Below are 20,449 nucleotides of genomic sequence, written 5' to 3' on the forward strand. Positions count from 1 at the left end.
GAACCGGCTTTTAGTTTTATTGATCTTTGCTATTGTTTTCTTTGTTTCTATTTCATTTATTTCTGCTCTGATCTGTATGATTTCTTTCCTTCTGCTAACTTTGGGTTTTGTTTGTTCTTCTTTCTCTAGTTCCTTTAGGTGTAAGTTTAGATTGTGTATTTGAGATTTTTCTTGTTTCTTGAGGTAGGCTTGTATAGCTATAAACTTCCCTCTTAGAACTGCTTTTGCTGCATCGCATAGGTTTTGGATCGTCGTGTTTCCATTGTCATTTGTCTCTAGGTATTTTTTGATTTCCTCTTTGATTTCTTCAGTGATCTCTTGGTTATTTAGTAAGGTGTTGTTTAGCCTCCATATGTTTGTGTTTTTTACATTTTTTTTCCTTCTAATTCATTTCTAATCTCATAGTCTTGTGGTCAGAAAAGATGCTTGATACAATTTCAATTTTCTCAAATTTACTGAGGCTTGATTTGTGACCCAAGATGTGATCTATCCTGGAGAATGTTCTGTGCGCACTTGAGAAGAAAGAGTAATCTGCTGTTTTTGGATGGAATGTCCTATAAATATCAATTAAGTCTATCTGGTCTATTGTGTCATTTAAAGCTTCTGTTTCCTTATTTTCATTTTGGATGATCTGTCCATTGGTGTAAGTGAGGTGTTAAAGTCCCCCACTATTATTGTGTTACTGTCGATTTCCTCTTTTATAGCTGTTAGCAGTTGCCTTATGTATTGAGGTGCTCTTGTGTTGGGTGCATATATATTTATATTTGTTATATCTTCTTCTTGGATTGATCCCTTGATTATTATGTAGTGTTCTGCCTTGTCTCTTGTAACATTCTTTATTTTAAAGTCTATTTTATCTGATATGAGTATTGCTACTCCAGCTTTCTTTTGATTTCCATTTGCATGGAATATCTTTTTCCATCCCCTCACTTTCAGTCTGTATGTGTCCCTAGGTCTGAAGTGGGTCTCTCATAGACAGCATATAGATGGGTCTTGTTTTTGTATCCATTCAGCAAACCTGTGTCTTTTGGGTGGAGCATTTAATCCATTCATGTTTAAGGTAATTATTGATATGTGTGTTCCTATGACCATTTTCTTAATTGTTTTGGGTTTGTGTTTTTAGGTCCTTTTCTTCTCTTGTGTTTTCCACTTAGAGAAGTTCCTTTAGCACTTGTGTAGAGCTGGTTTGGTGGTGCTGAATTCTTTTAGCTTTTGCTTGTCTGTAAAGCTTTTGATTTCTCCATCGAATCTGAATGAGATCCTTGCCGGGTAGAGTAATCTTGGTTGTAGGTTCTTCCCTTTCATCACTTTAAGTATTTCATGCCAGTCCCTTCTGGCTTGTAGAGTTTCTGCTGAGAAATCAGCCGTTAACCTTTTGGGAGTTTCCTTGTGTGTTATTTGTCATTTTCCCCCAGCTGCTTTCAATAATTTTTCATCTTTAATTTTTGCCAGTTTGATTACTATGTGTCTTGGCGTGTTTCTCCTTGGGTTTACGTATGGGACTCTCTGAGCTTCCTGGACTTGGGTGGCTATTTCCTTTCCCATGTTAGGGAAGTTTTCGACTATAATCTCTTCAAATATTTTCTCTGGTCCTTACTCACTCTCTTCTCCTTCTGGGACCCCTATAATGCGCTTGTTGTTGCATTTAATGTTGTCCCAGAGGTCTCTTAGGCTGTCTTCATTTCATTCTTTTTTCTTTATTCTGTTCTGCGGCAGTGAATTCCACCATTCTGTCTTCCAGGTCACTTATCCGTTCTTCTGCCTCAGTTATTCTGCTATTGCTTCCTTCTAGTGTAGTTTTCATTTCAGTTATTGTTCATCTCTGTTTGTTTGTTCTTTAATTCTTCTAGGTCTTTGTTAAACATTTCTTGCATCTTCTCGATCTTTGCCTCCGTTCTTTTTCCAAGGTTGAATCATCTTTGCTATCATTACTCGGAATTCTTTTTCTGGAAGTTTGCCTATTTCCACTTCATTTAGTTGATTTTCTGGGGTTTTATCTTGTTCCTTCATCTGTTATATAGCCCTCTGCCTTTTCATCTTGTCTATGTTTCTGTGAATGTGGTTTTTGATCCACAGACTGCAGGACTGTAGTTCTTCCTGCTTCTGCTGTCTGCCCTCTGGTGGATGAGGCTATCTAAGAGGCTTGTGCAAGTTTCCTGATGGGAGGGACTGGTGGTGGGTAGAGCAGACTGTTGCTCTGGTGGGCAGAGCTCAGTAAAACTTTAATCTGCCTGACTGCTGATGGGTGGGGCTGGGTTCCCTCCCTGTTGGTTGTTTGGCCTGAGGCAACCCAACACTGGAGCCTACCTGGGCTCTTTGGTGGGGCTAATGGCAGACTCTGGGAGGGCTCATGCCAAGGAGTACTTCCCAGAACTTCTGCTGCCAGTGTCCTTGTTCCCACGGTGAGCCACAGCCACCCCCCACCTCTGCAGGAGACCCTCCAACACTAGCAGGTAGGTCTGGTTCAGTCTCCCCTGGTGTCACTGCTCCTTCCCCTGGGTCCCAATGCACACACTACTTTGTTGGTGCCCTCCAAGAGTGAAGTCTCTGTTTCCCCCAGTCCTGTCGAAGTCCTGCATTCAACTCCCACTAGCCTTCAACGTCTGATTCTCTAGGAATTCCTCCTCCCGTTGCCAGACCCCCAGGTTGGGAAGCCTGACGTGGTACTCAGAACCTTCACTCCAGTGGGTGGACTTCTGTGGGATAAGTGTTCTCCAGTCTGTGAGTCACCCACCCAGCAGTTATGAGATTTGATTTTACTGTGATTTAGCCCCACCTCCCATCCCATTGGGCCTTCTCCTTTGTCTTTGGATGTGGGGTATCTTTTTTGGTGAGTTCCAGTGTCTTCCTGTCGATGATTGTCCAGCAGCTAGTTGTGATTCTAGTGTTCTCCCAAGAGGGAGTGAGAGCCCGTCCTTCTACTCCACCATCTTGGTTCAGGCTCCTATTTTTTATTTTTCAATCAAAATGATTATTGAAATCCATAAATAAAATAATTGCTGAAATAAAACTCGTCATAGAATATAGAATATCATCATTAACCACCATCCTGATTTTACTAATGAAGAAGCTAATTCCCTTGAAAATGCAGCAACTTGCCTAAGCTAGTTTGTGGCCAATCCCTAAGGAAAATATGCTCTGAAACATTGTTTGCCTTTTTTCATCATTAGCAGTTTAGATTCTTTCATTTTTTGGAGTAGCTTTTTATTCATTCAACAAATAACTTTCGAATGTCTTCAATAAAATTACTACTCTAGGCACTAGGGATGTAGCCAAGGTTGAAATGTAGTGGTGCCAGGAATACAAAATCAAAAGTCACAGTCTGACAAGGAGATAGGCTTGTAGACTGGTAACTTAAATGTAACGTGATGAGCAGAATCTAAACAAGTGGAACCGTAAGAAGTGTGCTCCAAAGTCTACCTGAGGGACTCTGGGGGTAGCTTTTCAAGAAAGGTGGCCTCCTTCAAGGAGGAACAGTTTACAAGGAATGAAATGAGGAAGAGCAGAAGAGGCAGACAGAATATCACACAAATGGGATAGGAGACTTGAGAAGCTACATAGAGTTGGCCCCACCATTTTTTTTTTTAACATCTTTATTGGAGTATAATTGCTTTACAGTGTTGTGTTAGTTTCTGCTGTATAACAAAGTAAATCAGTTATATGTATACATATATCCCAATATCCTCTCCCTGTTGCGTCTTCCTCCCACCCTCCCTATCCCACCCCTCCAGGTGGTCACAAAGCACCCAGCTGATCTCCCTGTGCTATGCAGCTGCTTCCCACTAGCTATCTGTTTTACATTTGGTAGTGAATATATGTCAATACTACTGTCTCACTTCGTCCCAGCTTAGCCTTCCCCTTCCCCATGTCCTCAAGTCCATTCTTTATGTCTGTGTCTTTATTTCTGTCCTGCCCCTAGGTTCGTCAGAACCTTTTTTGTTTTTTTTTTAGATTCTATATATGTGTATTAGCATACCGTATTTGTTTTTCTCTTTCTGACTTACTTCACTCTGTATGACAGGCTCTAGGTCCATCCACCTCACTACAAATAACTCAATTTCATTTCCTTTTATGGCTGAGTATTATTCCATTGTATATATGTGCCACATCTTCTTTATCCATTCATGTGTCGATGGACACTTAAGTTGCTTCCATGTCCCAGCTATTGTAAATAGAGCTGCAATGAACATTGTGGTACATGACTCTTTTTGAATTATGGTTTTCTCAGGGTATGTGCCCATTACAATGCTGTTTTGACTACTATAGCTTTGCAGTATAGTTTGAAATCAGGGAATGTGATTCCTTCAGCTTTGTTCTTCTTTCACAAGACTCCTTTTTCTGGGACTTCCCTGGTGGTGTAGTGGTTAACAGTCTGCCTGCCAATGCAGGGGACACAAGTTCGAGCCGTGGTCCGGCAAGATCCCACATGCCGCGGAGCAACTAAGCCCGTGTGCCACAACCACTGAGCCTGTGCTCTAGAGCCCGTGAACCACAACTACTGAGCCCGCATGCCACAATTACTGAAACCCGTGCACTTAGAGCCTATGCTCCGCAACAGACAGAAGCCACTGCAATAAGAAGCCTATGCACCGCAATGAAGGGTAGTTCCTGCTCGTTGCAACTAGAGAAAGCCCGTGCGCAGCAACGAAGACCCCGTGCAGCCAAAAATAAATAAATTTATTTTTTTAAAAAAGATTGCTTTTTGCATTCAGGGTCTTTTGTGATTCCATATAGATTTTAGGATTATTTCTTGTAGTTCTGTGAAAAATGCCATGGATATCTTGATAAGGATTTCATTGAATCTGTAGATTGCTTTGGGTATTATGGACATTTTAACAATATTCTTCCGATTTATGAGCATGGTATATCTTTCCATTTATTTATGTCATCTTCAAGTTCTTTCATCAGTGTCTTACAATTTTCAGAGTATAGGTTTTTCACTTTTTTGGTTAAATTTATTCATAGTTTATTTTATTCTTTTTGATGCAATTATAAATAGAATTGTTTTCTTAATTTCACTTTCTGATAGTTCATTATTAGTGTATAGAAATGCAACAGATTTCTACATATCAATGTTGTATCCTGCACCTTTGCTAAATTCATTTATTAGTTCTAATAGTTTTTTTGGTGGAGTCTTTAGCATTTTCTATATATATTGTATCATGTCATCTGCAAATAGTGAGAATTTTACTACTTTTCTTCAAATTTGGATACATTTTACTTCTTGTCTGATTGCTATGGCTAAGACTTCCAATTTTATATTGAATAAAAGTGATGAGGATGGGCATCATTGTTTTGTTCCTGATCTTGGAGGAAAGCTCTGTTTCCTTACCTAGTTTGGGGAAAGTTTTCAGCCATTATTTCTTCAAATAAGTTTTCTGCCCCTCTCTCTTTTCTCCTTCTGGGACCCCTATAATGCGAATGTTATTACTCTTTTTTAAATATAAATTTATTTATTTACTTTTGGCTGCATTGGGTCTTGATTGCTGTGCACAGGCTTTCTCTAGTTGTAGTGAGTGGGGGCTACTCTTCCTTGTGGTGTGCGTGCTTCTCATTGCAGTGGCTTCTTTTGTTGTGGAGCACGGGCTCTAGGTGTGTGGGCTTCAGTAGTTGTGGCATGATGGCTCAGTAGTTGTGGCTTGTGGGCTCTAGAGCACAGGCTCAGTAGTTGTGGCGCATGGGCTTAGTTGCTCCGCGGCATGTGGGATCTTCCCAGACCAGGGATCGAACTCATGTCCCCTACATTGGCAGGTGGATTCTTAACCACTGTGCCACCAGGGAAGTCTGAATGTTAATACTCTTGATGTTGTCCCAGAGGTTTCTTAAACTATCCTAATTTTTTTTTAATTCTTTTTTCTTTTTGCTGTTCTGATTGGATGATTTCCACTATTTTGTCTTCCAGGCTGTGTGTATGTTCTTCTGTATCATCTAATTTGTGGTTTAATCCTGTCTAGTGTATTATTTCAGTTATTGTATTCTTCAGCTCTGATTGGTTCTTTTCTATATTTCCTAAATCTGTTGAAGTTCTTACTGTGTTCCTGCATTCCCCTCCTGAGGTTTTGTTTTTTTTTTTGCGGTACGCGGGCCTCTCACTGTTGTGGCCTCTCCCGTTGCGGAGCATAGGCTCCGGATGCGGAGGCTCAGCGGCCATGGCTCACGGGCCCAGCCGCTCCACGGCATGTGGGATCTTCCCGGACTGGGTCACAAACCCGTGTCCCCTGCATCGGCAGGCAGACTCCCAACCACTGCACCACCAGGGAAGCCCTCCCCTCCTGAGTTTGATGTGCAACTTTATGACTGTTGCTTTGACTCTCTATCAGGTAAATTACTTATCTCCATTTTATTAGGGCTTTTTTTTTCCCTGAGGTTTTATCTTGTTCTTTTGTTTGGAATAAATTCCTCTGTCTCCTCATTTTGTTTGGTTTTCTGTATTTTTTTCTATGGATTAGACAAAATAGTTACTTCTCCCAGTCTTTAAGGTGTGGTCTTGAGTAGGAGCATCTTCAATGTAGACTGCATGTGCCGGGCAGCGTTGGCAGGCCATCTGGAGCTGGAGCAGGCATGGGCCAGGGGCATGCTGGGGCAACCTTGGCAGGCTGGCTAGAACACCAGGCACTTTTCAAACTGCTGCCTCTGCACTGGGACGCAGAATGAGTGAGTCTGTGTGCAAGCCCTCTAAGACTCTGTTTCTTACAGCCCTCTAGCTCTGCATAAGCCCTGCTGGTTTTCAAAGCTAGTTAAGGGGCCTTGTCCTCCCAGTGCTGGTACCAAAGCCTGAGGTGCCCAGTGTGGGGCTCGAACCCCTCACTCCTTAGAGAGGACCTTCAAGTTTGTGATACCCCTTCCCACTTGTGGGTCACTGCACCAGGGTGGGTGTGGTGTCCTGACTACATCACATCTCTGCCCCTCCTACCCATCTTGATGTGGTTTTTAAAAATTGTCCTTAATTTTGGAAGAGCTGTTCTTCAGGTCTTTCTCAGAAAGAGTTGTTCTATATCTAGTTGTAGTTTTGGTTTGTCTGTGGGAGGACATAAGCTCAGGATCTTCCTACTCTGCCATCTTGATCCCACCTGTCAGATGTTTTTATATTTCATTTGGCTTTTCAATGAATCAACATTTTAAAAAACTTCTTATATTTTTCTCTAATTTGTTAATTTCTGATTTTGTATTTAATCAATTAATCCCCTTTAATTTTTGTTTTATTTTATGAATCTTTTTCTATAATTTAGACTTGAATGTTTAATTAATATATTTTTTCTTTCTTTATGAACAAAGTTGTCTAATGCTATGAATTTCATCTAAGCATAAAGTCATCTGTATATCTTAGGTTTTAAACATATTTAAACATTGTTTTTTTTCCTAAATAGTCTGTAATTGTAGGTTTTTCCTTCATTTGATCTAGGAATTATTCTTTAAATTGTTTTCTTAAAATTTCTAAGAGATTTGTTTTATCATCTGGCCTTTTGTTGTTTATTTCTACTTTTATTGCATTTTGATCTGACTGGGTATACCTACTTGAAATATTTAAATGTCATAAATGTAAACATCATAAGTGCCTTATTTTCCCTACAGATTGTGTAATTTATCAATATAGAGTACCATTTTTTAATCACAGTGATTTTTGTTTTGATTTCTAATTTGTCTGAGATTAACATTGCTAATCCTCCTTTACTTTTTTGTCTTTGCCTGATATATTTCATCCTCTTATTTTCAAATGTTATGACTTTTCAGTTTATTTTCAAATGTTATGTCTTTTCAAATGTTATTTCTTTTCAGTTTATTTCAAATGTTACGTCTTTTCAGTTTAGTTTTATGACTCCAGAAAACATAAATTAGTTGAATTTTTTTCCCCTTAATCTGATAATGTTCATCTTTTTTTTTTTTTTTTTTTTTTTTTTTTTTTTTTTGCGGTATGCGGGCCTCTCACTGTTGTGGCCTCTCCCGTTGCGGAGCACAGGCTCCGGATGCGCAGGCTCAGCGGCCATGGCTCACAGGCCCAGCCGCTCCGCGGCATGTGGGATCTTCCCGGACCGGGACACGAAGCCGTGTCCCCTGCATTGGCAGGCAGACTCCCAACCACTGCACCACCAGGGAAGCCCATGTTCGTCTTTTAATTGAAAAGTTAACATCCATTTTTTGGGTGTTAACTGATATTTAATCATATTCCTATCGCTATATTTTGGGTTTTTGTGTGCCCAAATAAATGCGTTCTTATGTCTTCTGTTTTCTTTGTTGTATTTTGCATTAGCACATGTTTAGTTTCCTTTTCTGTTGACATTTTAGAATTTGTTCATGTTATTGTTAGTCTATTATATTTTTAAATTGTGCCTTGATTTTGGTGCCAATATCAAGAACAAAATGGGATCTGTGGGATCCTTCTTCATCCCCAAATGAGACAATTATGGAAGCACATGTTGCCCTTCATCTTCCATATTTTGTTGAAACAATTTGTAGTGTTGGTTACAGATATTCTAATTTTTACATTATGACTATTCACTTTCAAGAACTTACTCATAACATTTACACTAAGCTTCACTACAAACAATTTGTAGTGTTGGTTACAGATATTCTAATTTTTACATTATGACTATTCACTTTCAAGAACTTACTCATAACATTTACACTAAGCTTCACAAGTATATTAACAATAACAACTATTTAGAATAAATAATAAATTTTACTGGGTTCATTTCTCACAATAGTTTTTTCATGATTACTCCTTTCTAGATGTATTCCAATTAGTTCTCCTTTTTTGAAATGTGAGGTCAACACAGTATTCTGTACCCCTGGGTATGTAGTTGTATTTTTAGGGGGGTGCTGTGCCGTGGCATGCGGGATCTTAGTTCCCCAACCAGGGATTGAACCCATGCCCCCTGTGGTGGAAGCACAGAGTCTTAACCACTGGACCTCCAGGGAAGTCCCTGTAGCTGTATATTTTTGATAAATCTCTACAGTGTTTGAACAATGTTTAAATGTGGATGTCTTTTGCCTGGCCATGCTCCGCAGTTCACCACAGTCTCCATTGCTCCCTCCTGCCTGCTTGATCTACCTGCCTGCACAGCAGTTTGTGTTTATAAATTCTCTTCTAGACCTTCCTAGAGTGCATATAATTTCAAAAATCCAAATGTTTAAAATATGATCCCAAGTTCTTATATTGAGTGACACTCTGTCTTTTCTTGCCTGGACTTAGGCTTTGGAAGACCGAGTATGGGAACTCCTGCAGGAAGCAGACAAGACGGCTCAAGAGAACAAGGATCAGAGCCAGGTCTATGATGCCATGGCCAAAACTCTGGGTGAAGCGTGGGCAGCCCTGGTCTCCATGCTTGAGAGAAGGAGGGAGCTTCTCAGGTTGACCTCTGAATTTTTTGAAAATGCCTTGGAGGTTTGTGTTTAAAAAAACTTTCCCCTTCTCCACATCAGAGCACTCATGAAAATGTTTTCTTTCTGCAAATAGACATTGTATTCAGTTCAAAAAATGGTAGAATAACCAAGATATATACATTTAATCTTTAATTTTCAAAAAATAAAATTGTTAATATTTTAAATGTAGGCCTTCAAACAAAAACTAAGTACAGTTAATTAAAATAGATAAATATTAAGTAAAAATGGGATCTTTTACCCATAAGTCATTTTGATATATTTCCCTCTTTAGATAATAGTAATACAATTACTAAATCAAATAATTACCCCTGATGATAGAATTACTAGGAAATGCTGGTCTAACGTGTTCTTGTTAACTGAAAGTTGGAAGATGCAATTTCTTCTACTGCTTATGAAAAAGAAATTGCAGAATATTCCATAGAATGTTTGACTTGTAAGCATAGTATATGATAGAGTACTTTCCTAAGGCATATAGTTGAGTTTCCATAGTCTGAGCTTGTTAAAATATAAGGGAAGGAAAAAGTCCTGGGCCTAAGTTTTTTTGAGGAACCCAATTTCAAAATGTAAGATTCAAAGAACATTATCAAAAGAGGTGTTATATTTAGTGTAAGATACTAACTGGAAATTTCACTACATTCATTTTGATGTGAAAGCACTGCTTCATTATGATAAAGCACTAGGTTGAAAAATATGACATTTCCAAACTGAAAATTCAGGACTTAAATCCAAAATAATGAAGGAAAGAAGATTAGTAATAGAACATTAAAATTGAGGTAGATAATTTCATACATCATGAACTCGTTTAAAAGTTAAAAGGAGGAGCAAAAATCTTATTGTAACTCTCAAGGTTTGTTTTTCACAATTTGAACACTGAAGTCCAACTCACAGATCATCTCGGGGAAAAGTTCCACACACAGTTTTCTTCTCTGAAAAGAAATAAACCAAGCAAAATACACCTACAGGGGTCAAATTATAGATACATCTGATTCATTTCATCTTAGTAAGTGGGGTATAAGTATTAGTGCCCTTGAAATTCAGGTCATTTGAGCATAGGAAGTTATCTTTTTTTAAACATTAAGTCCAATATTTGTTTCTCACTGGGTAGGAGCATTAATACTAGCTGATTTTCTATATGATGAGAAATGACTTCCAGATATTACATGAAATAAAAGGAAGTGTAAGTCAACCTGTAATTCAACCCAGCACTCTGATTCCTCATGAAAAGATGAAGTTTCATATATTATCCTCCTTCCAATTTTGTGGACTACTTCATACTTAGCTGATGGAAAACTCCTACGTGATTTTCCCTGCCCCTTGTGTATGCCAAAGCAATTTTCATTAGTGATTCAAAAAAAAAGAATAAGGGTAAAATTAAGAATAGTGTCTTTGAAAAGTGTCCCCTTGTTGCCACTTCTATCCTGTACTACCTGCAGAAAGAAGAAAAGTAGGGAAAAGAAAATATCCCCGAGATAAAAGTTAATAGAACTTGAAGGAAGCTTTTTCTGAGTAAAGCATTGTTTATTTATTGGTTTGTTTTTTAAAAAGTGTCAAACCAGTTGAAATATAGATATAAGTTACACAGTGACTCCAAAACTTCTTGTAGTGATCTACAGGGAGAACCAAACTACCCACCAGGGTTTTGTTTTATTCTTTTTCTTTGAAGTTTCTCTTCAAAGAATGTCTTTAAAATCAACTATTAGAAATAGAATGAATTAGAGATGTAAACGATATGTAGATAGGATCCACTTACTGAACTATGTGCACGCAGGAGTTCTTTAGAAATACAAAATGACTTCTTATTGCGTGGTTGATAGTACAAGATGGCTTCAGGCTCACAGGCTTCTCAAACACTGTGCTTCAGTTTAGAAACAGTGTCCCCAAGTGACAGTGTCCATCTGCTGGTTCTAACAGGATGGTAGAAGCCTTCTCTGCATTTCAAAAGGGGACGTGCTCATCAGTTGCTCTCTCATCTTTTCATGCCATTTATAACTGAATTTTATATGGCTATTGTAATAATCAAAATGTAGTAAATCTTGTTAATCAAATAGTCACATAAAAATATTAAATATCACTAAATCCAAAGATGAGAGTTTGGATAAAACTTGAAAAAAGGTGACAGGCACTGTGATAGGCTTCTGTGTCTTTCTCACTGATACTTCACCTTTATGAGTTTATTCTACACCTGATCCAAAGGTGAATGTGTTGATTTAAATGCTCTTATAAATGATAATAATTTCCTTTGAACCACAGTGCTAAAGCAAACCAGTTATTTGTCCACTACTATGGATATACTGTACTAGCATAACCAAGTATATTTTTCCCTTTTCTGAAATTTGTATCTAAGGTTATTCCCCTGAGAATTTTGACATCACTTCAAGCATCTCCCTTTCATACTTCCTCTATGGAGAAACACAAAAAGAGAGACTGGTCATGTTCCTTACCACTTAGGGTGTCAAATTGCTCTTCCTTTTTTTTCTTGAAACAGAGGAGAAATTTTCTATTTTTCATTCTTGCTACATCTAATTTCATTTTTATTTCTATAAAAGTACATAAAATCATTGATAAAAATGCAAACAAAATTATAAGTTATAGATTTAAAAGCTAAAAGTTTACCACCCCTCACCTATCCCTAATCCTATTCATTCTCACAAAGGCAACCCTTTGCTATGTATCTTTTTGGACCACTTTCTGTACAAATATATGTATTTTTGCTTTGTATAAGTAATTACACATTACTTCTCCTCACTCGGGCTAAAATCAAGTGTAGAGATGGGATTAGACTATGTATTATTCTGAAACTTACCTTTTTTAGTTCTAGGTCTAATTATAGAGAAAAAAATGAACTATATTTCAACCTCAAGTGGATTCTTAAGTTAAATTTACTAATAATTATGTAGGTTACTGGCTAACCAAACTTTTGTTGGTTTCTTTTAACAAACTTTCTGGTTGTTCTTTGAGAAACTGCTTTAGAATGTTGACAGTGGCTGTATTTGTATTATGGGACACAATAATTTTAGTTTAAAATTTCAATACACATTAGAATAGTAAACAAATTGGTTTACTTCAGCACAGATAACATATTTCCAGGTATGAAAAGAATGCAAAGGAAAGAGAAGAAAGTTCTTATCCTAGTACTTTGTAAACTGACTACATGCAAACACAAAACCTCATACAAACACGTGAGCCAGCACATGCTCACACAAACACATACACAATCAGCTAGGCCATTAATTCATGAAAAATGTTTACAAATAACTAAAAGTGGCACAGTGTTTTTTAGTTTTTCATATGTCTTTCTCCTGCATTTCTGTTGTAGTTTGCCATTAAAATAGACCAAACGGAAGATTTCCTCCAGAACACTCAGGAGTTTGAGAGTGCCGAGTCCTTGAAATCACTCCTTCAGCTTCATGAACATCATACCAAAGGCAAGAACTATTTCTTCCTCACATAAGCTTTTAAAGCTGTTAATATGGGAATGCTCGTGCATGACAGTATATTTTTAATTTATCTGATTATGTATACCTCAACTTGTTCCAAGTAAGGTTAAATAAAGCCTTATTTCTGGTCATATTCTGCAAGAAAGAACTGGTTGTAAATGATTCTAAGGGGCGGTAGAGGAAGAGCCTCTGGGAGGTTCAGTTTTGCAGTCTGCTAGATCTTAGTTCCTGAGGAGGAGCCATTTCCACCTCGCTCATCCTTACATATCCTCAGCATCTAGCGAGGTCTCGGCACTTGGTGGATCCTCGTGAAATATTTCCTTTTTTTATACAGTTTTAATTAATTAATTAATTAATTTTATTTGTTTATTTTTTTGGCTGTGTTGGGTCTTTATTGCTGCACGCGGGCTTTCTCTAGTTGCGGCGAGCAGGGGCTACTCTTCGTTGCATTGCGCGGGCTTCTCATTGCGGTGGCTTCTCTTGTTGCAGAGCACGGGCTCTAGGCATGTGGGCTTCAGTAGTTGTGGCACATGGGATCAGTAGCTGTGGCTCGTGGGCTCTAGAGCGCAGGCTCAGTAGTTGTGGTACATGGGCTTAGTTGCTCCGCGGCATGTGGGATCTTCCCAGACCAGGGTTCAAGCCCATGTCCCTTGCATTGGCAGGCAGATTTTTAACCGCTGTGCCACCACGGAAGCCCCTCATGAAATATTTCTTGATTGAATAAATGGTTGAATTCAGTGACTGTTTCTTCTAAGGGTCAGGAAATGAAGGTCACCCTTTCAATAACAGCTCTGAATAAGGAAATTTTCCTTCACTATTGGACTTTAAAAAAAAAAGGATTAGTGAACTTTTTCCAGATAAAAATCTAATAAAACACTATATAAAATTATTTTCAACTCCCCCCAAAACAACTGTAAAGATTGTCTAGTTGTTAACCAACAATTTGTATGCTAGGCCTTTTCCACCAGCATTTGGGCTGGACCAGGGCTGTAGTAAGAAAGGCATTTGTAGAAGAACACCTGTTTACTGTAATCTTTTTCCGTGAAAGCAGATTAGATAAATAGATAGGAACAATACTTCTTTTCTTCCTAATGGGTTCTTCCAATTATTACTGAGTACAAGTGGATGGCTTCCTGAATTCATTTGTCTTAGTTCTAACTCACCTTCTAGCTTCACAAACCTGGTCGTGCTAGACAGGGACAAAAGTTGTTTTTAAAGCCACAGACAGATTGTGTTTATATCACCCTCCAAAGGACCCTAGATAGTAGATCATTATTTTTCTAAAACTCAAAGATTAAAGGACTCAATCTTTCCTGTGTAAATTTTTTGAGATCTGACTACATATATACCTATAATTTTAACAGATTACTGTTCTGTAGGACCTGTCACTAGCAGGGGTTATAAACAGCATCAAAAGTATCAGCATTATGGGGCTTCCCTGGTGGCGCAGTGGTTGAGAGTCCACCTGCCAATGCAGGGGACACAGGTTCGTGCCCCGGTCCGGGAAGATCCCACATGCCGCGGAGTGGCTGGGCCCGTGAGCCATGGCCGCTGAGCCTGCGCATCTGGAGCCTGTGCTCCGCAACGGGAGAGGCCACAACAGTGAGAGCCCCGCGTACAGCAAAAAGCCAAAAAAAAAACAAAAAGCAAAGTATCAGCATTAGAGCAACGGCCTGCCCATTTTTATACAGCGACAGCAATCTAGCTGTGCCCAAATTCCTCTTAGGAGACTGGAAAGTGACTTGAGTCCAGGCCACTGAGATGGGTTCTGTGGCCTCAATTCAATCTTCATGCCACCAACAAGATCATCACAAAACAATTTCACCTCCAGAAACCTGACAGTGACTGATGCTTCTGATGAAGAGGTTCAGTACTGAGGCAGTCAAATGAAAGCATTTTCCGGAGGGACTGGAGGGGGAGGTTGTGGAAGTAGGGACTTTTCCATAAATGTTTGGGGATGCAGCTAGAAGCAGGGAATGCTTAAATGCTGTTGTTAATGTTGGCTCCTTCAATTACTAGGATCTGTGACTCAGTGAGCCGGTTTTCATGGGGCACATGCTGCTTTATTTGGAGGGCTTAGGCTACAGGGCCCTGGCATCCAGCTGATGGTGGGACCAATGCCCTGCCTTTCAGGGGTGTCCACGGGGCCTCCTCTTAATCTAGAAAGATGGATAACAGTGCTAGCCAAAGACAGAAAGCATAGTTTATTTTTGTGATGACAAAATATTCTTCCATCCTGGTGGCATGTTTATCATGACGTTTTTGTGTCCCTCTGTGTGATACGTGAAGCACAGGGATTGCAGGAGACTCTAGTCAGGATATTTGGCTCCCAATTCATATGCCCAAGGGTAAAGGGTAGCTTCAAGGGCTTTGTTTTCATAATATGGGAGTTGGTGAAATTTATTAATCAACTAATTCAGTGGAATATGATTAAGATTACCTGATTTGAAATACATATTCAAGAACAAAACTCTGATTTTCAGTTAAGGATGTCATTTCTGTCTTGGTTCATTTAGGATGCTCTAACAAAATGCCACAGAGTAGGTGACTTGTCAACAACAGAATTTTATTCCTCCCCGTTCTGGAGGCTGGATGTCTGAGATCAGGGTGCAGTATGGTCCGGTGAGGGCCCTCTTCTGGGCTGCAGACTTCTCATTGTGTCCTCACATGGCAGAAGGGATTAGGGAGCTCTGTGAGGTCTCTTTTATAAGAACACTAATCCCATTCACGAGGACTTCATCCTCATGACCTAGTCACCTCCCAAAGGCCCCACCTCCTAATGTCATCACATTGAGCATTAGGATTTCAACATATGAATTTTAGGGGGACAGACATTCATATCACAGCAATATCTATTATCTTTAAATTTAAGGAAATAAATTATAGCTATAACTACAGCTAGCAATTATGATAAGTGAGATGTTGATCAGTGAGTAGCACAAAATGTGAATGTTAGGATAATGAAGGTTAATAACATGACTGGAAAAACTATAATCAAACTTATCCCTAATATTCATGGTATTTCAATTTATGTCAGAATCTATACTATTTTCTTCTTCAGCAATGCTAAGGCTATGTTGCATGTCAGAGACTTATCCTGTAGCATTTCAGAGATCAGAACCAGGATGAATGGGTTGAAGGTTTTACCCTCTGGAAAGTTACAGAATACGTTCATTCCCTCCACTATGCGACAATCCTTGAAATAGTTGAAGCCTAACGTGTCCTCTCTAGTCTTCTCTCCTTTGGGTGGAACATGCCTAGTTAGTTAAAGTGTTTCCCAGCAAACATAGTTTCCAGACTACTTATCAGACTGATTGCTTTCAATTCAACAACACACAATTAAACAGTATTTTCTGAACCCGTGCCAGGTGAGAAAACCAGAGTCAAGTGTGTTGAAAGAGTACATGCCCTTGTCCTCAGGAAGCCTACAATTTGATGGGGCATGTATACATTTATTGGTGAATTCTCTCTGTTCTTTCTGTGGGTCCCTCTGTTACACCACCCGGCACACTGTGTAGTAATAATTTATTTCCCTGTTCTTCATCACCAGATTATGAGACTCTGGAGGACTGGGATTATTACATCTCTTAATCTCCAAGGTTTAGAATAACATCCAGCTCAAAGTATGTTTATTAAGTGTTATTTGTATATAATCCCAATTTAAGACTCAGTAGCAGATGCAAAATGAGCAATAAACAAGGTACTACAGGGACATTAAGAAGGAGAAAATTGGTTATAAACCCTGAAGAATCACAATTGCACCTTCCAGTTTTCCAATGGCCTTCTTTTTTTTTTTTTTTTTTTTTTTTTTCTGTGGTACACGGGCCTCTCACTGTTGTGGCCTCTCCCGTTGCGGAGCACAGTCTCCGGATGTGCAGGCTCAGCGGCCATGGCCCACGGGACCAGCCGCTCCGCGGCATGTGGGATCTTCCTGGACCGGGGCACGAACCCATGTCCCCTGCATCAGCAGGCGGACTCTCAACCACTGCGCCACCAGGGAAGCCCCCAATGGCCTTTTTAAAATGAACATAGCGCCTAAGAAGCTTCCTCACAGGAATAATCATATTATTACTTCCTTTTTCTTAGATGTTCTATGTATATTTTAAATGCAGCTGAGATATAGGTACTTTGGGGTCTATTATACTATTTTCTCTATGTTTGTGTATATTTTAAAATACCCATTAATGAGTTTAAGAAATACCATCTCATTGAGTAATATTTGGAATATTTAAAAATGTATTTGGAAGAAATGTCACCCATGTTCCCAGTGTCAGAATGTGACCTTGATGCTTTTTAGAAAATAGTCATTTGGAAAGGTTAGCAAGCTATAAATTCACTTTGACTTGTGTATATCTCTCATTTATCCATCTTAAGTTAGTTATTTATACTTAATATTGATGACAAACTGTAAAGTTATTAATATAAAGTATACTTTAATATTTTTTTAGATATAATTACAATTAAAACAGTTAAACAACAAAAATTTATTGACTATCTACTAGCCTTACATCACAAGGTGTTATGTCATAAGCGGGGCTTGTATATAGAGAACAATACAATCATTAAAATAAATGCACTGTAGAGATTTTGTATTTCTTGAAGTTCATGATATATCTAGGTAGTTTACCCCTGAGGAAAAATACATCACTTTGTATGATCAACTGATGGAATAAATAGCTAGGAAAGCATAAACAGTGAAAAAAAAATGGTAAGATGTAAGAAGCTGACAGAGGAAACTTAGAGAACAATTGATCCACTTTAAGCACCACTGTAGTAACAGGTAACAGACTGACCATAGGCTGGGTGCATTTGTACATGTTAACTTGGGCTCAGGAGGCTGCATGCCTGGTGGTACCATGGTGGTGGTTATACCATTTTGGCAAAAGTTGAAACAGAAAACCAGAAAAAGATTGCAAATGGAAATTTTCGCTAATTATATGTATTTTGTGGGGACTAGAACAGGTTGGCCTGACCCATTGTCAGTCTGCAATACCCTGAGCATGGAAAGCTGTGCTTCCCTCTTTCATTTGAAAAGTCTGTTGTGAAAGAGCTAGTTAATGAAAGGAAGAAAAGAAGTACTACGTGGAAACCCCGCCACCTGCCCATACTTCCTGTGTGTGTGTGTGTGTGTGTGTGTGTGTGTGTGCATGCGTGCGTACACGTGTGTGTGTGTGTGTATGTATGTAACTGTTCACAATATCATAACAAATTCTTGAATGTAAGGAAATATGTATACCTACATATGGAGAATCAATTATACTGATGATTACATTAAGACTCTACAAATCAAAACTCTTCAGTTTTATAGCCAAGGACTTCTATAACTTGTTTTCACCTGATTTTCAAGTTATTTCTTTCCCTTGCACGTAAGAATTTTTTCTAGACAGATAGGTTTTTTCTGCCTCTGTCCCTCTCATCTTGTTCATGTTTGTTTCCACTTCTCCTTTTAAGAGATTTACTTTAATTTGAATGCTCTCCCTGACTTTTCTTCTTCTGCTTGACTTATCCCATTCCCTGTCCTGCTTCCAAGAATATGGTTGTTTTTGTTGTTTGTTTTTTTGTATTTTTAATCCTCAATCAAATTGCCCAGTGCACCTAATCACACCTTTCTTACTCTGAGCAGATAGCACCATCTAATACTTTATTGGACAGATCTAGGTCATATGGCATAAACGATTTGAAATTCTTTCCTTTTTATCTCAAAATATCTCTTTACAGCATCTTCCCTTATCTCAGTCTCTCTTCATCTCTCAAAAAAAGGTGTCAGTTTAAAGAGACAATCGACCCAAATACCACAGTCATTGCTGTGTTCTTTAGCTGTCAGATGCTAGAATGCTAAAGAGTGCCACAGCGCAGTGGGAAGAACACTGAGCTACTAACCAGAATGCATGGCTTTTAGCACTGATAAGTCCATTTCTAATAGTGTGACATACTTATATTTTCTGGGTGTTCTTCATAGTTCTCCCATCTAAAAATAAAAAGCAGTGTATTCAACCCTGCTGATAGTCTATCCTTTTTTTTTCTTCTAACAACAAATGTCTCAAAGATTGTCCTTTCCTGTTGATTTCACTTCATCACTGCCTTCCCACTTCTCAACCTGGAGACTTGGCTTCTGTTTCTATCACTTACCCGTCACAAAACCCCAAGTCTTCCCAACATCTCTTTTTTTATATCTCTGGCAGACTGCTGATCTCTAGCACCTATAGCTCTAATTCTTCCCCCTCTTTTAATACATTTGATTTCATTCTAGCATTATACAAAATTATCGAATACCTCCCCTGTGCCAGTCACTATGCTAGTGCTGAGGATACTGTCACCGTCCCTGTCCTCATATGTGCATTGGAGCCTAGTGGCAAAGACAGATTTTAGTCAGCTAACCCAATGCATAAATGTAGAACTAGCTGTGATAACAGCTGTGAATGAGAGGAACATTTGGCTATGAGAACACTTAATAGGAGGATTTGGTCCAGTCTGGTTTGTCCTTTGAGGAATTGACAATTGACTAAGACCTGAAGTATGAGTAGAATAAAGGTGGAGAAGGAATGTGTTGAGGAGAATGGTATCTCTGGCAGAGAATGTAGTAAAAAGTTCTGGGGCAACAAGGAGTATACCATGTGTGAAGTATTTAAAGAAGATATGGATAGAGGTAAAGAGATTGAGACAATCTGAAAGGGAAAATAAGGACCAGACCCTGCCAGAACTGAAATCATGTTAAGGGGTCTGTCCTTAATTCTAAGACACTGGGAAGCCATTGGGGTGTGTGTGTGTGTGTGTGTGTGTGTGTGTGTGTGTGTGTGTGAGAGAGAGAGAGAGAGAGAGAGAGAGAGAGAGTGTTTAGAAATGATCTTTCTAATATATGGAGAATGGATGAAATGGATTGGAGAGGAGATGCAATTAAGAGGTGACTGCACAAATCCAGGAAACAGATGACGTTTTCTGGCTTGTGGGGAATGGGTAGTTTCCCAAGGGCTCTTCCAATGGAGCCCCAAGTGAGGTTGGGGACCCTCAAAGTGCTACTCTCAACTCCCCCATCTATACTCTCTCCCTTGGTAGTCCTTCAGTTTTCAGGCTTAAGCTCCCGTTTCTACCAGATGTTGCCCACACCAATAATGCTGTCTACTCCAGAGAGCGCAAACCAGTGGCCCATTTGCCGATGTTTTGTTGATCCTTCAGTATTTTTTAATTTAAAAAATACCAATTACACAACAGTTAAAAATCAGAAGCTTTCACATAAAAATCCGTGTTTATAATTCTTTAAAAATTGGAAGCCCCATCAACACTGACCCTGTATTCCCTCATGTCCACAGTTGGTCAGCACTAGGTGACAGCAGATCCTGTGAGACTGGTCGTGTATTTTCCACTTTGTCATAGTCCCTGACGTCTGGGTACCTGAGCTTTTGTTTGGTTACTGCAGGCATTAGCCTTTAAACCTCAGATCTAGTCCAATCACCTCAAGATGTAGAGCGCTACAAGGAGAGTAGGCACCTTAACCAGCATATCACCACTAAAAACCAACTGAACCAGTGCCCAAATCTCACAGTCTTTCCACTCCCCTGTACTGATTTATGCCATCACTGAACTTCGGCATCCTACCATTTGGCAGTTAGCGCCATAGCAGTTGGGCCAAGGTA

General features: G+C 39.1%; 1 protein-coding gene across 6 annotated transcripts in view; it reads left to right on the forward strand.

The window, feature by feature from the left end:
* CCDC141 (coiled-coil domain containing 141) overlaps positions 1 to 20,449 on the forward strand; it is a 219,180-nt gene that overhangs the window by 48,716 nt on the left and 150,015 nt on the right. For all 6 annotated transcript variants that reach the window (XR_009520139.1, XR_009520140.1, XM_060016516.1 and 3 more), the window contains exons 5-6: positions 9,191 to 9,382; positions 12,698 to 12,806. Coding sequence is in view for 4 of the 6 variants with exons in the window: in XM_060016516.1 (XP_059872499.1) it covers positions 9,191 to 9,382; positions 12,698 to 12,806 (301 nt within the window). In the remaining 2 variants the exon portion in view is untranslated. The remainder of the gene's footprint in view (positions 1 to 9,190; positions 9,383 to 12,697; positions 12,807 to 20,449) is intronic.

This window comes from Delphinus delphis, chromosome 7 (genome assembly GCF_949987515.2).
Source record: "Delphinus delphis chromosome 7, mDelDel1.2, whole genome shotgun sequence".
Lineage (NCBI taxonomy): Eukaryota > Metazoa > Chordata > Mammalia > Artiodactyla > Delphinidae > Delphinus > Delphinus delphis.